The sequence below is a fragment of the Bufo gargarizans genome, chromosome 7 (assembly GCF_014858855.1).
Source record: "Bufo gargarizans isolate SCDJY-AF-19 chromosome 7, ASM1485885v1, whole genome shotgun sequence".
Classification (NCBI taxonomy): Eukaryota; Metazoa; Chordata; class Amphibia; order Anura; family Bufonidae; genus Bufo; species Bufo gargarizans.
Genome location: NC_058086.1, coordinates 193,364,112 through 193,381,112, shown reverse-complemented (window position 1 = coordinate 193,381,112; position 17,001 = coordinate 193,364,112). Strand labels below are relative to the sequence as shown.

The 17,001-nt window shown below is 45.6% G+C and overlaps 1 protein-coding gene across 2 annotated transcripts in view; it reads left to right on the top strand.

The window, feature by feature from the left end:
- The first annotated feature begins 8,826 nt into the window (after positions 1 to 8,826).
- Positions 8,827 to 17,001, top strand: part of PRICKLE2 (prickle planar cell polarity protein 2) — a 249,893-nt gene continuing 241,718 nt past the window's right edge. For both annotated transcript variants that reach the window (XM_044300892.1, XM_044300890.1), the window contains exon 1: positions 8,827 to 8,952. In XM_044300892.1, coding sequence (XP_044156827.1) covers positions 8,911 to 8,952 — 42 coding nt within the window. In that variant the 5' untranslated portion in view covers positions 8,827 to 8,910. The remainder of the gene's footprint in view (positions 8,953 to 17,001) is intronic.

Below are 17,001 nucleotides of genomic sequence, written 5' to 3'. Positions count from 1 at the left end.
TGAATGCAAAGCCCTTTGCCTCTGTTCTGGGACAAGTGTAGATATTCGCATGTGCGCTAATAAAATCGCCTTACGAAGATTCGCAACTCAATTCACTAATGTATGAATGCAAAGCCCTTTGCCTCTGTTCTGGGACGTGCCGATATTCGCATGTGCGCTAATAAACTCGCCTTACGAAGATTCGCAACTCAATTCACTAATGTATGAATGCAAAGCCCTTTGCCTCTGTTCTGGGACGTGCCGATATTCGCATGTGCGCTAATAAAATCGCCTTACGAAGATTCGCAACTCAATTCACTAATGTATGAATGCAAAGCCCTTTGCCTCTGTTCTGGGACGTGCCGATATTCGCATGTGCGCTAATAACATCGCCTTACGAAGATTCGCGCCTCAATCACTTTCTAGGCAATGTGAGTAAGATCTGAGCTGTTGGACCTTTGGGAAACAATCAATTATATGTGTACTGTAATTTTGTGGGGGGGGAAAAAACAAAAAACAAATATTCGTTTTTACGAATATATAGCACTATATTCAAAATATTCGCGAAATCGCGAAGTTGCGATATTCGCGAAAAAAATTTGCTTTTCGAATATTCGCGCTCAACACTACCCAGCACCCAGGCAGAGGAGAGAGGTCCCGTAACAGACAATCTGGCTTCATGTCAGCAGAGAATCAGTCTGCATGTCATAGCAGAGAATGAGGCTTCACGTCAGCCACCACTGCAACAGTCCATTGGCATATATTTAGGCCCAGCACCCAGGCAGAGGAGAGAGGTCCCGTAACAGACAATCTGGCTTCATGTCAGCAGAGAATCAGTCTTCATATCATAGCAGAGAATCAGGCTTCACGTCACCCACCACTGTAAGAGTCCATTTTCATAAATTTAGGCCCAGCACACAGGCAGAGGAGAGAGGTCCCGTAACAGAGGATCTGGCTTCATGTCAGCAGAGAATCAGTCTGCATGTTATAGCAGAGAATCAGGCTTCACGTCACCCAACATTGGAACAGTCCATTGGCATATATTTAGGCCCCGGCACCCAGACAGAGGAGAGGTTCATTCAACTTTGGGTAGCCTCGCAATATAATGGTAAAATGAAAATAAAAATAGGATTGAATGAGGAAGTGCCCTGGAGTCCAATAATATATGGTTAAGGGGAGGTAGTTAATGTCTAATCTGGACAAGGGACGGACAGATCCTGTGGGATCCATGCCTGGTTCATTTTTATGAACGTCAGCTTGTCCACATTGGCTGTAGACAGGCGGCTGCGTTTGAGGCCTAGTATTTAGGCGCTGGGTGACCGGTATGGATTTAGTGACAGAATTAGACTTGGAAATGCACAGTAGCGTGTGTGTGAAGTTATTCTGAATGACCCTATGTGCACCTTCAATATTATATACCCTTTTAGGGATAGATTTCAAATAGCTCTGATATAGCAGGAAACCACTAAATTATGAAATTGCTAAATTGGGAATTGTATTTCAACCCAGAACAAGAAATGTGCTTGAACGGACACTAAATAACTCGCCCAGCTACAGCACTAACGACAGATTTAGCTGGATATGAATTTGAGGCCTAGTATTTAGGCGCTGGGTGACAGGTATGGGTTTAGTGACAGAATTAGACTTGGAAATGCACAGTAGCGGGTGTGTGAAGTTATTCTGAATGACCCTATGTGCACCTTGAATATTATATACCCTTTTAGGGATAGATTTCAAATAGCTCTGATACAGCAGAAACCACTAAATTTTTAAATTGCTAAATTGGGAATTGTATTTCAACCCAGAACAAAAAATGTGCTTTGACGGACACTAAATAACTTTCCCAGCCACAACAGGACAGCGTTAACGAGAGATTTAGCAGGATATAAATTTGAGGCCTAGTATTTAGGCGCTGGGTGACAGGTATGGGTTTAGTGACAGAATTAGACTTGGAAATGCACAGTAGCGGGTGTGTGTGAAGTTATTCTGAATGACCCTATGTGCACCTTGAATATTATATACCCTTTTAGGGATAGATTTCAAATAGCTCTGATATAGCAGAAACCACTAAATTTTAAATTGCTAAATTGGGAATTGTATTTCAACCCAGAACAAAAAATGTGCTTTGACGGACACTAAATAACTTTCCCAGCCACAACAGGACAGCGTTAACGAGAGATTTAGCAGGATATAAATTTGAGGCCTAGTATTTAGGCGCTGGGTGACAGGTATGGGTTTAGTGACAGAATTAGACTTGGAAATACACAGTAGCGGGTGTGTGTGAAGTTATTCTGAATGACCCTATGTGCACCTTGAATATTATATACCCTTTTAGGGATAGATTTCAAATAGCTCTGATATAGCAGAAACCACTAAATTATGAAATTGCTAAATTGGGAATTGTACTTCAACCCAGAACAAAAAATGTGCTTTGACGGACACTAAATATCTTGCCCAGCAACAACAGTACAGCGGTGGGTAACGAGAGATTTAGAGGGAATTAAATTTGAGGCCTAGTATTTAGGCGCTGGGTCACCGGTATGGATTTAGTGACAGAATTAGACTTGGAAATACACAGTAGCGGGTGTGTGTGAAGTTATTCTGAATGACCCTATGTGCACCTTCAATATTATATACCCTTTTTGGGATAGATTTCAAATAGCTCTGATATAGCAGGAACCACTAAATTATGAAATTGCTAAATTGGGAATTGTACTTCAACCCAGAACAAAAAATGTGCTTTGACGGGCACTAAATAACTTTCCCAGCTACAACAGGACAACGGTAACGAGAGATTTAGAGGGATTTAAATTTGAGGCCTAGTATTTAGGCGCTGGGTGACAGGTATGGGTTTAGTGACAGAATTAGACTTGGAAATACACAGTAGCGGGTGTGTGTGAAGTTATTCTGAATGACCCTATGTGCACCTTCAATATTATATACCCTTTTTGGGATAGATTTCAAATAGCTCTGATATAGCAGGAACCACTAAATTATGAAATTGCTAAATTGGGAATTGTACTTCAACCCAGAACAAAAAATGTGCTTTGACGGGCACTAAATAACTTTCCCAGCTACAACAGGACAACGGTAACGAGAGATTTAGAGGGATTTAAATTTGAGGCCTAGTATTTAGGCGCTGGGTGACCGGTATGGGTTTAGTGACAGAATTAGACTTGGAAATACACAGTAGCGGGTGTGTGTGAAGTTATTCTGAATGACCCTATGTGCACCTTCAATATTATATACCCTTTTTGGGATAGATTTCAAATAGCTCTGATATAGCAGGAACCACTAAATTATGAAATTGCTAAATTGGGAATTGTATTTCAACCCAGAACAAGAAATGTGCTTGAACGGACACTAAATAACTCGCCCAGCTACAGCACTAGGGACAGATTTAGCTGGATATAAATTTGAGGCCTAGTATTTAGGCGCTGGGTGACCGGTATGGATTTAGTGACAGAATTAGACTGGGATATGGCCAAAAAATGAACAGACTATTGCTGGTTAAATGCACTTGGTGTGACAGCTTCACCCTGATGTAGGCTTTAGCCAAAAAACAACCACACCATTGAGGGTTAAATGCACTTGGTGACAGGCGCAGCTTGCCCCTGATTTTGTATATGGCCAAAAAATGAACAGACTATTGCTGGTTAAATGCACTTGGTGTGACAGCTTCACCCTGATGTAGGCTTTAGCCAAAAAACAACCACACCATTGAGGGTTAAATGCACTTGGTGACAGGCGCAGCTTGCCCCTGATTTTGTATATGGCCAAAAAATGAACAGACTATTGCTGGTTAAATGCACTTGGTGTGACAGCTTCACCCTGATGTAGGCTTTAGCCAAAAAACAACCACACCATTGAGGGTTAAATGCACTTGGTGACAGGCGCAGCTTGCCCCTGATTTTGTATATGGCCAAAAAATGAACAGACTATTGCTGGTTAAATGCACTTGGTGTGACAGCTTCACCCTGATGTAGGCTTTAGCCAAAAAACAACCACACCATTGAGGGTTAAATGCACTTGGTCGCAGCTTGTGCTGGCGCACCACAAGACACAAAATGGCCGCCGATCACCCCAGAAAAATGAGACTGACAAACGGTCTGTGCAGCCTAAAAACAGTGAGCAATTGAGTATCAGCAGCTCAATGGTCCACAGCTGCAGATCGATCAGTTAATCAAGTCCTTTGGAGGAGTTAATCTGCCTAATCTCGCCCTACTGTCGCAGCCGCAACCTCTCCCTACGCTAATCAGAGCAGAGTGACGGGCGGCGCTATGTGACTCCAGCTTAAATAGAGGCTGGGTCACATGGTGCTCTGGCCAATCACAGCCATGCCAATAGTAGGCATGGCTGTGATGGCCTCTTGGGGCAAGTAGTATGACGCTTGTTGATTGGCTGCTTTGCAGCCTTTCAAAAAGCGCCAAGAAAGCGTCACAAAAGCGCGAAGAAAGCGACGAACACCGAACCCGAACCCGGACTTTTACGAAAATGTCCGGGTTCGGGTCCGTGTCACGGACACCCCAAAATTCGGTACGAACCCGAACTATACAGTTCGAGTTCGCTCATCCCTAGTCCCTACATGCCATGTGGGGTATACTGATGAGCACGGTCACATTCGGATTTCACAAAAGATTTTCAAAAGTTCTCATGCACATGTCCACAAAACACAGATCCGCAAATTATGGGTGTGTTTTTTCGGACCCACTAACTTCAATGGGTCCACGGTCCGCCTTTTGCGGCCAAGTATAGGACATGTTCTACCTTTATGTGGAATGGACATACAGATGAGGAAAGCAAGCAGATGATCACCTCAGATGCTGCGCTTCCGGGCCTGGAACGGCTCCCCCACGTGGAGATCGGGGGAGCCATTCATTTGTTGTGAAAGGCCTGAGTCTGCTGGAGACGACAAGGCCTTGTGCAGGTGTTCCAATGAAGGCCTGCAGGTGGCAGCACTACTGTACATTGGAATATACTAAGTCTTCTGTTTCACAATGGACTGAATGCTATCGCCAAATAGAAATGGCAATCTGATAATCGCATTGGCCTTGAGGGCCTGAAAAAAAGTTTTAAAAAATTCAAATTAAAATCACCCCCTTTCCGCAGAATTGAAGTAATAAAAAAGCTAAACATCATAGGCATCGCTGCATCCCAAAATGCCCAATATTTATCCCAAACGGCGGTGCAACAGACAAAAAAATCTAAATAGCCATTTTTCCATTACTTCACCTCCCCCCAAAAAGTTTTTTTTTTTTTTTTTCAGTATTAAAACACCAAAAAAAGATATAAATGTGATATCGCTGTAAGGCCTCTTGCACACGAGTGTATTTTCTTTCCGTCTCCGTTCAGTTTTTTTTTTTGCGGACCGCATGTGGAACCATTCATTTTAATGGGTCCGCAAAAAAAACTGAAGGTATCCCTGTGTGCATTCTGTTTCCGTATTTCCATATATCCGTTCCGCTAAAAGATAGAACTTGTCCTATTATTGTCCGCATAGCGGACAAGGATAGGACTGTTCTATTAGGGGCCAGCTGTTCCGTTCCGCAAAATACGGAATGCACACGGACATTATCCGTATTTTTTGCGGATCGCAAAAAATACATACGGTCGTGTGCAATAGGCCTAAATGTTCTGACCCAGAGAATGAAGGGCACAGGTCAGTTTTACATTGCAGGTCACGCCATAAAAAACAAAACCCATAAGACTACGGCGGAAATGCAATATTAAATGGCGCCATTAGAAAGCACAACTTGCCCTGCAAGCTACGTGAATGAAAAAATAAAAAAGTTATGGGTCTGGGAATACAAGGAGTAAAAAAAGTGTCCTGTCCATTCTTGACGCAGATTCCGCGTACAATCCGTGTCTTTGAAAATGGCCCCATTCACATGACCGTATTTTTGGTCTGCATCCGATCCACATTTTTTGCGGATTGGAGACAGCACACTGTGTGCGGTCCGCATCCGTATGTCCATTCCGTAGTCCCGCAAAAAAGATCTACATGTGCTATTCTTGTGGACTAGAATTGGCATTGCTACAATGGATCCACAAACAAAACAGATGCAACACGGACGTCATCTGTATTTTTTGCGGATCTGCATTTTGCAGACCGCAAAATACATACGGTCGTGTGAATGCATCCTTAACTGAGCCTAAGCGAGCAACTGCGACAAAAAACCTCTGTCAAAATCTGCTGCGTGAATGTATCCGAGCGTATTGGAAAGCCGTATACGCAGAGTGTGAAGGCTCTCTTAGGTTCCATTTACATGGCGAGTTTTACCGAAAAATGTTGGTCCGAAATTTTGCCGAAAACCTAGAGCGGCGGCTTCCAGCCACGCCAAGAAGGAACATGTCCATTCTTGGCGTGGCCGTGGCTTTAAGTCGCTGCTCCGTATTCCTCAGCGCTGCCTCCATTTAAAATGAATGGGAGGCAGAGAGCCAGTTCACACAACTGATTTTGAAAAACACGCTTAAAAAAAGGAGCGTTGAATCCACTTTTTTTTTCTCTGCATTTTTGACACTTCTTTTTTTAACCAATGGGTGTTCAATACAAAGCTGCATTTTCAGCCTAAGTTTTTTTGATGTGGAAAAAAAAACCATGAACTTACATCAAGCTGTTTTTTTTTTCTGCTTCCTATTCATTTCAATTGAAGATTCTGCGCCGAATTTGCCCCAAGATAGGGCGCGCTGCGTCCCATTAAATGAATGAGAGTCTGTTTGGAGGCGTTTTTTTCGAGCTGTTGTTAAAGGGAACCTGTCACCAGGAATTTGGGTATAGAGCTTTGGACATGGGTTACTAGATGGCCGCTAGCACATCCGCAATATCCAGTCCCCATAGCTCTGTGTGCTTTTATTGTGTAAAAAAAAACCAGATTAGATACATATGCAAATTACCCTGAGATGAGTCCTGTACGTGAGTGAGTCAGGGACAGGACTCATCTCAGGTTAATTTGTATATGTATCAAATAGTTTTTTTTTTTACACAATAAAAGCACACAGAGCTATGGGGACTGGGTATTGCGGATGTGCTAGCGGCCATCTAGCAACCCATGTCCTCAGCTCTATACCCAAAATCCAGGTGACAGGTTCCCTTTAAGGCTACATGCACACGACCGTATGTGTATTGCGGTCCTCAAATTGCAAATAATGACGTTCCGTATGGCATCCGTTTTTTTGGCGGATCCATTGTAATAATGCCTATCCTTGTCCGCAAACTAGAAAAAAATCCGGATTGAAGACGGAAACAAAATACGGTCGTGTGCATGTAGCCTAAGGCAGAAATGCTCCAAAATCAGCACCAAAAAACTCTGTGTGAACTGGCCCTAAGTCCATGCATTTCCCAAGCCTTTTTTTGGTGCAGATCTGCCTGAAAAACCTCAAACTGAAAATGCAGCATTGTACTGAAGTGAACACCCATTGGTAAAAAAAAAAAACATGTTGAAAAACCGCCGATTCCGCACAGTTTTTATTTAAAAGGGTTATCCCATCTTAGACAATGGGGCATATCGCTAGGATAGGCCCCTATTGTCTGATAGGTGCGGGTCCCACCGCTGGGACCCGCACCTACAAGGAGAACGGAGCCGGGACAGTTGTGGCTGGAGGACCCCGGGTTTCCCGGGGTCTGTCCACCACCAGGCGCAGCTCCCCGCCTCTCCCATTGAAGTGAATGGGAGCGCACCGCGCATGCGCGGCCACCGCTTCCATTCATTTCTATGGGGCCAACGGAAATATTTTCAGCGGTTCCATAGAAATGAATTGAGGGCGGCTGCGCATGCGCAGTGCGCCCTTCTCAAGTTTCTCTGCTCCGTTCTGCTTGTAAGTGCGGGTCCCAGCGGTGGGACCCGCACCTATCAGACAATGGAGTTATATCCTAGCGATAGGCCCCCATTGTCTATGATGGGATAACACCTTTAAGCCCTTAGGGTCCATTCACACTGCAGGTTTTACTGCGGAATTTTGGTGAGGACTGCGGCACCGAAATTTCACCAAAAGCCCGCCGGCAGCCGCGTCCTCTCTGCCTCCCATACATCTCAATCTCAATGGGAAGCAGCGCTGAGGATCATGAAGCGGCAGCTTACAGCCGCGGCCGCACCGAGAAGGGACAAGCTTCGGCTTGAGGGCTCATGCACATGACTCTATGTATTTTGCACAGTCTACAAAACACGGATGTGCATAAAAACAGATGACATCTCTGCGACGTCCATGTTGCATCTGGTTTTTTTTTGCGGATCCATTGTAACAATGCCTGTACTTGTCCGCCAAACGGACAAGAATAGGGCATGTTTTATTTATTTTTTGCGCACGGTTCCACATACGGACCTGTAAAAAAAATGAGACGGAAAAAAATAAGTTTGTGTGCATGAGCCCTCTCGCCGCTGCTCCGTATTCCTCAGAGCTGCCAATGGGGGGGCAGAGGGGACGCTGCTGGCGGTGGGATTTCGGTGTGTACGCCAATACTGATGACAGTCTGTATTCAGGAGGCAGAATACGCACGGATTTCCATGCGTTTGTGATAAAAGCAGCCCAAAACACCTAAAAAACAAGCTACAAAACGCTGAGCATGTTTTTTATGCTTTTTTTTGGAGGGAGGGGGTCAAAAAACCGCACAAGACAGAACCGTGTGCGGCAGCACCCTGGCAGTGAGGTTCTGAGGTAAAGTCGCCCCCCCTCCCTCAGGTCGGCGACATGTCGGCTCAGGTGTGTGGAGGAGGCTGGTGGGCGCCTCTGTGACTGGCGCTGAGGGGGCGTCCTTGCTGCCGGTGTCCTCCAGGTCCCCCTCCTCCATGTCCCCGGCGAGGTGGAGCTTCACACACGGAAACCTCGCTCCTGCCTCACTTCATTGATGAGAGAGAAGCGAGTGAGAACCGAGAGGAGCCGGGGACCGACACCGAGAGACCCCCAGACCTTCCCTGAGGACCCCACAGCCCGGACATGTTCAGCAGGAGCTCCTGGAGGAGACATTCCGGCAGATCAGTGAGTATTGCCGCTGTGCCCCCTGCTGCTGCTGCAGAACATCTTGCCGGGGACACCAACCTGTGCTTTGTTGCAAACTCTGAGAGGCTGGGATCTGCAGTAGTCGTAGGTTGCAGCAGCTGCAGAACATCTTGCCTTAGCCCCATGCTGTGACTTGTAGTCCCACAGCAGTCTCATTAGCTGCAGACTTTTGCAGATACATGATGGGAGTTGTGGGAACTGCAGGGCTCCATCTCCCTCACCGTCTGCTGGGAGTATTAGGCTAGCTCTACACGACGACATGTGTCACACGACAGATAGGGCACAACTACACTGCGACATTTTGTTGCACGACAATTTTTATAATGATAGTCTATGGTGTCGCACTGCGACATGCTGCTACCGAATGGATTTTTTGCAACTGTCGCGTCTCAGTCGCAGAGCAACACCATACACTATCATTATAAAAATTGTCAGCGCGATAAATGTCGTCGTATAGACCTAGCCTTAGTCTGACAACAGGTGATTTGCTTACAAGTTGTCGCCTTGTGTCGCTTCTGCTGCTGCTGCAGAACATCTTAACGATGTTGCATCTGTTCAGTTTTGCAACTGGACAAATGCCTCCAGTTCATGATGTCTTGGGAATTGTAGTCCGACCGCACTTGAGTAGCCACTGCTGCGGAACATCTTGTCAGCAACGGCATAGGCGTCGAGTGTGTGAGCTGCTGAGACTTGTAGTCCAACAGAAGAGGAGCAACTACACAGGTGGTAGCTAAGGGTTAGGGCTAGTGTTGAGCGAACTTGGGTTTTAAGTTCGGCGTCTAAAGTTCGGCGTCTAAAGTTCGGGTTATCGAAGAATCGCGTTATGGATTCTAAATTCCGTTATGGTCCGTGGTAGCAGAATCCATAACGGGATACTTCAATAACTTTAGACGCCGAACTTAAAACACAAGTTTGCTCAACGCTAGTTAGGGCTCATGCACACAAACTTATTTTTTGTCCGTGTCCGTTTTTTTTTTTTTTTTTTTGTAGCCTGTATGGGACCGCAAAATAAAAGAACGGAAATGCCTCCACGTGCATTCCGATTTGCAATCTACGTTGCGTTTGTGCTAAGATATGCCCCCATTGTCTGATAGGTGCGGGTCCCACCTCTAGGACCTGCACCTATATCGAGAATAGAGCCCCGAAAGTGGTGGAGAGTGCACTGCGCATTCGCAGTCGCCCTCCATTCATTTCCTATGGGGCTGACGAAAATAGCCAAGCGCTGGGTCGGCTATTTCCGTTGGGCCCATAGAAATGAACGGGAGCGGTGGCCGGTCATGCACGGTGCGCTCCCATTTACTTGGGAGCGCTTGGTGGTGGCCGGACCGGAGTCCTCCAGCCACAACCTTTCTTGATATAGGTCCAGGTCCCAGCGGTGAGACCCGCACCTATAAGACTATGGGATCCTAGCGATATGCCCCCATTGTCTGAGATGAAACAACCCCTTTAACGGAACCGGCGGGCATTCCATCGGCATCTGGCAGCACCGGATCCAGAGAATTTGGACAGCCTGTTCCTTCAGAGAATAGCCTGCTGCAATTCACACAACAGGTGTGAAACTAGGCTTAGGGCTCGTTCACACAACCGTATGGCTTTTTCAGTGTTTTGCGGTCCGTTTTTAACGGATCAATTTTTCCATTTTTTGTTTCAGTAGTGTTACCGGTTCCATTCCGTTTTTCCGTATGGCATATACAGTATACAGTAATTACATAGAAAAAATTGGGCTGGGCATAACATTTTCAATAGATGGTTCCGCAAAAACGGAACGGATACGGAAGACATACGGAGTACATTTCGTATGTGTTCCTTTTTTTTGCGGACCCATTGACTTGAATGGAGCCATGATACGTGATTTTTGGGCAATAATAGGACATGTTTTATCTTTGAACGGAAAAATGGAAATACGGAAACGGAATGCATACGGAGTACATTCAGTTTTTTTTGTGGAACCATTGAAATGAATGGTTCCGTATACGGTACTAAAAAAACGACCCGTATACGGAACGCAAAAAGCGTTCGTGTGCACAAGCCCTTAGGCCTCTTTCACACGGTCAGTATTTGGGCTCATGCACATGAACGTATTTTTTTTTTCCGTGTCCGTTGCATTATTCATTTGCGGCCCACATGTGGAACCATTCACTTCGATGGGGCCGCAAAAATAACGGAGCAATCTGTTTTCGTATGTCTGCAAGACCGTTCCGCAAAAAAATAGAACATGTCCTATTATTGCCCGCATTACGGACAAGGATAGTACTGTTCTGTTAGGTGCTGTTCCGTTCTGCAAAATGCGGAATGCACACGGACGATATCTGTGTTTCGCGGACCGCAAAACATGGTACCGCCGTGTGCATAAGTCCTAAAACCAGGAGTGGGTCCAAAACACAGAAATGGCACAAATATGTCTATTATACCTTTTCTCTGGTTTTGGCTTTTAAATACTGATGCAAAATACTGACCATGTGAAAGAGGCCGTACGGATTGCGTCAGGATCTGTTCAGGATAAAACTGATGGGTTTGCAGGCAAGTCGAATCAGTCTTGTCTGCGTTTGCGTGCAGTGTTTCAGTTTTTTCCGTCCGGATTGCATGTGCTTTTCACGCACGTGAAGAAAAACTGAAGAATAAATCTCTTAGCAACCATCATTGAAAAACGCATTGTATCCGGATGCCTTCCGTTTTTCATGCAAACCCAATTCACTTCTATGGGGTCAGAGCTGAGTGTAAAACGCACAATTTAGAACATGCAGCGTTTTTCCTGATATGTGAAAAACAATGTGCACAGACCCATTGCAATGAATAGGTCGGAATTCAGTTTGGATGCATTCGCTACACACATCTCATCCGGACGGAAAACTCACTTGTGTGAAAGAGCCTTAAGGGGTGCCCGCACGCGGTGCATATTACGTGCTGATTTTCCAAATTTGAGTGGAAAATCCTCAGCATAAGGGCTCATGCACACAAACTTATTTTCTTTCCGTGCCCATTCAGTTTTTTTGTGTGGACCGTATGCGGAACCATTCATTTCAATGGGTCTGCAAAAAGAACGGAAGTTACTCTGTCTGCATTCCGTTTCCATACGTCCGTTCTGCAAAACAATTGAACATGTCCTATTATTGTCCGCATCACGGACAAGGAAAGTACTGTTCTATTAGGGGCCAGCTGTTCCATTCCGCAAAATATGGAACGCACACAGCTGTCATCCGTATTTTTTGCTTATCCGTGTTTTGCTGACCGCAAAATACATACAATCGTGTGCATGAGGCCTAATACAGTAGCAGCTAATCAGATGAGATTTTCAAAGTCTCATGTACACAGTGACCTGCGACACAGATTTTGAGATCCGCAGCATGCCAGTTGTTTGTGCGTTTTTCTTTGCAGATTTTACCCTTTCCAGTGCAAAGGGCGAGATCCGGGTCAAATCCACGTCAAACTATGCAGATATGCAACGAAATCCGCACGACTATCCATCCACTCGACAAATCCCCATTTAGTGTTGAGCGAACTTGTGTTTTAAGTTCGGCATCGGGTTATCGAAGAATCGCGTTTCAGCTACCATGGACCATAACGGAATTTAGAATCCATAACGCGATTCTTCGATAACCCGAACTTTAGACGCTGAACTTAAAACACAAGTTCGCTCAACACTATCTCCATTAACTCCGCCACTGTGTGCATGCACCCTGGGCATGGAATCGTGTTTGCAGTTTTTCGTGTCGCTTTTTGGCGCAGTTTTGTCAATGAACTGAATGGGGAGTCACATTTCTCTCCTTGACTTTAATGACTACTTTTGGGGGGGTCCCAGCAGTTGGTACCCCATTGGTCTGAACTTTTTTAAAGGTAATCCCCTATAAAATGAATTATATGAATTTCCGTTTTTGCAGATCTCAGTCGTATACATCGCTGCACATTGTTGGTCCAATATTAACCAAAAATTTCTAAAAAATTGTCCCTTCTGATGCAGCAAATTCCCTTAATAACATAATGGTTATCATTAACCATTGTCAGTAATTATCGTCAAGGCGTACAATGTCCTGGGACTGCAGAGCATTTACCTGCCCGTCACTTGTCACATTGTAACCGCCGTCCAAATCCTGCGAGTTAGTTCTCAAATCCCTGAAGAGCAGCAGAGAGCGGCCATGATGCCTGCAGGGGGAGAGGGCAGGGAGCTGCACCTGACTCCAAATGTCATCAGCACCGAGCACAATACCCGGCTTCAATAATTCAGCTGGCTTCATTCACTACGCCATACGGATGTCCTCTCCTTTCAGGCTTGTTGTAAATAACCCAACTGCTGCTGCGAGAGTCTACGGGGCCACATACATCCAGAGGAATAATATTACATCTCTACATAAAGCAGCAAATAGAAAAAAAGCAACAATATACATGACGTATACAAATGACTCAAGTGTATTGAATCACAGAGGTGCAGCAGGCAGCGGCTTACTATCCCCCTCCTCCACTGGGACAATGGGGGTTGTTTATCAAAGACCAGCATTTTACACCAGTCTGTGATAGCCCCGTTTTTTGCGGAACAGATCAGGACCAGATCTGGACCCATTCATTTTCAATGGGTCCTGGAAAAAAATCGGACAGCACGTTCCGTTCCGCATGTCCGATTAAATATAAAACATGTCCTATTCTGTTCCGCAAAAATCGGACCCTGGTACAATACAAAGTCAATAGATCCGTTTTATGCGGATTCCATTCCTGGAAATTAAATCCTGCAAACCAAAACTTTTTTTTTTTTTTTTTAAATTTCAAAGAAATCCAAACAACTTTATTTGCTTATTGAAATTTATACATGTTTCCGTTTTTTGCGGATCCGCAAAAAATAGATGACATACGGAAACATTTTCAGGAACAACGGATCCGCAAAAAACGGACCGAAATTCGGGATATAGAAAAATACTGACGTGTGAATGTAGCCTAAGGGTATGTTCATACGCATCCGATTTTTGTTGCAGAAAAGTCTACCATTTCTGTACCAAATCAGCCAAGAATAACTATGGCCCGAGGTGAGAAAAATTTCAGCCAAGTCTCTGCAGTTGTAGAAATCGTGTGTTTCTCACGGGGCGAGCAAAGTTTAAAGGGCAGTCATGACTTATATTTAACAAAAAGAAGTGATTCTATTGTCAGACAGTAAAAGGTGCGAGGAATATGATCCGCTCGTGTTTATATTTCATTGTGAAGCAGCGCCATTTACACCAAAGCTCAGATAGATAATGACGATATGTTCTGGTGCAAGGTGGTCACTAAGAACACAGGAAGGTCTACCTTGACTTAATCACTGCTTATTAGGTTTAGCTGATAACAATGGGGGTCATTTACTAACAGGAGTATGACAGTTTTGGCGTAAAAAAAAGTTGCAAGACTCCCTTTTGAAAATGTTTAAACAGACTTGTGACAATATTTTTTCACTTTGGCGTTTTTACACCATTCTCGCCACTTAGGAATGGCGAGGGACAGGACTTCAGCCCTGACAAATTTACCTGGTGAAGGAGTGAGAACGACTCCAGTCAGGGGCCGGGCTAGATTTCACTCTAGGTGCACTGACTGCCAGCTCTGGCGCGGACCCATTCACTTCAATGGGGCCGCAAAGGATGCTCCGTTCCGAGGCCCCGCAAAAAAAGCAAAAAAATATAGGCATGTCTACAATGGGCCGCCCGTTCCGTTCCGTAAATTGCAGAAGGCACACAGGCGGCTTCCGTTTTTTGCGGAGCCGCCGTTTGCGGTCCACAAAAAACAGCACGGTCGTGTGCATGAGGCCTTACTGTCAGGTTCGCTTACGCTGGGTTCAGACCTGAGCGTACTGAAAGGAGCACTCTGTATGCACGATTGTACGGGCGTTTGCAATCGCGCATACAGAGACAAGCGAACGCCCATTGTCACGCGTTCCCGCTGAAGTCTATGTACGGGAACGCGCGACAAGACGCCCCAAAGAAGCTCCTGTACTTCTTGGGGCGTCGGGCGTTTTACAGCGCGATCGTACGCGCTGTAAAACGCTCAGGTGAGAACCATTCCCATAGGGAATCATTGGTTCTTGCCTGTTGAGCGTAGGAACGCGCTGTAAAACGCTCAGGTCTGAACCCAGGGTTACAGATCACTGCTGATCAGTGGGGATTCCAGCAGCGGGACATACTGTGGTCAGCTAAATTTTGGTAGAACCCTTCTAAAAAAATGGGGGGAATGTTGAAAAGAGACAACCTGTATGATGTGCAGCTTTATCGCAGAAGCGACATCCCAGGATATTTTAGGCTGCTGATTACATACTGTTATATGCATTAAAGGGGTTGGCCACTTTCTGGCTACTGTTGACCAATGTGTCTGTAAGATGATTATATAACACTTAGGGCTCATTCACACGAATGTGTGAAGCCTGTGCTGTGGACCGCAAATTGCGGTCCGCAATGCACAGGCACCGTCCGTGGGGCAGGCGCATGGGGATCGCAGACCCATTGACTTGAACGGGTCCGCGATTGATCCGTTGCGCAAAAAGATAGAGCAAGTTCTATCTTTTTGTGGTGCGGAAGCACAGAACGGAACCCCAGAAAGCATTCCATAGTGCTTCCATAGTGTTCCATTCCGTTCTTCCATTCCGCATCTCCGGATTTGCGGACCCATTAAAAATGAATGGGTCCGAATCCGTGATGTGGAATGGCCACAAAACGGTGCCCGTGTATTGAGGATCCGCAAATGCGGTCTGCAATACGGCAACGGGCATCACACGTTCGTGTGACCGAGCCCTTCCTAATATAGCCTTTGGTGAGTTTCTGTGACGTTTGCTATATTTCATAAGTCGTGTCCCCTTGTTGGGCAAATCTTCTGTGCTGTCCACACAGGAGATCTGTCCGTAAGATGGCCGCTGACGGTGGGTCATGTGACCAGGGAAAAAAAATAACTCCAGACCCATCACTCAGCCTTCTCCACTCATATAACACCACATCTGCCATCTGCACTTGAAATTTTGAGAGTTTAGTGCAGGTGTAGTGTATTTTAATGGTGATTTGCCTGGTCACATGACCCTCCATCTGCAGCCATTTTGTGGACAGCAAAAAGGACTTGGCCATCGAGGGGTATACCTTATGAAATATAGAAAATGGTGCAGAATATCAACATTAGTAAGTGCCATATAGTCATCTTACACACACATTATTCAAGAGTAGATGGAATGTGGCCAACCCCTTTAAGGGTTATTGCTGTGACCTTCACATGGCTAGTTTATTTGGAAGGGGTGTTCCTACTAAGATATTCTGTCATAATTACCTGATAGGTGTAGGTCCCACCTTTGGGCTTCTCATCCATTGGGAGATATGGAATCCGTTGACCCCCCCCCCCCCAATTTTCCGGTCACGGCACTCCCTGTACAGTTCATGGAGACATGATGACGCGTGGCCTCACCATTGGCACTGATGCCAGCCGTGTGGTGCCATATTCGCCATGTTTTGTTTTGTACATAGCAAAGAATGGAGCTGTAAAAATGGGCCCACCATTATGGGATTACGGCGCCAGGATTTTCACCCATGAAGGACCTCTGGGCCAGTGTCCCTTCAGCAGTCCTGCACAGGCTCTCACCATCTTGGGGCACACTAGGAAAGGGTCCCTCAGCAAATGCATTGTGTGCCTCTATCTCGTAGTATGGTCGCCACATCCATTTATCCAGCACAGTTTAGAGACACTGTGGGCAGAACGGCCATTTCCCCTGATGGGGTCCCGATACATGGGGCCCGGCTCCTCGTCTGATCGCTGTACTGTGTACATTTGGGTTTGCACGAGACTTCCTGCATCTTTTATTAAGCACACATTTTTATCTGCCCCTTTTCCTCTCTCTGCCTTGTTATCCGAGTATTTATTTCATCAGGCCGGGTTGTGTATTTTCCTTGGCCTTGTGTATCCCACAAATCTGCTGTTCCCCCGGCATTAGATAAAATTGTTACCAGAGATCAGGGCTGAGTAGCACTAAAAGGAAAAAAATAAAATGACTAGGAGATAGTAAAATTCCCATGGTCCGACCCTTCTTCATCCCCGCAGTAT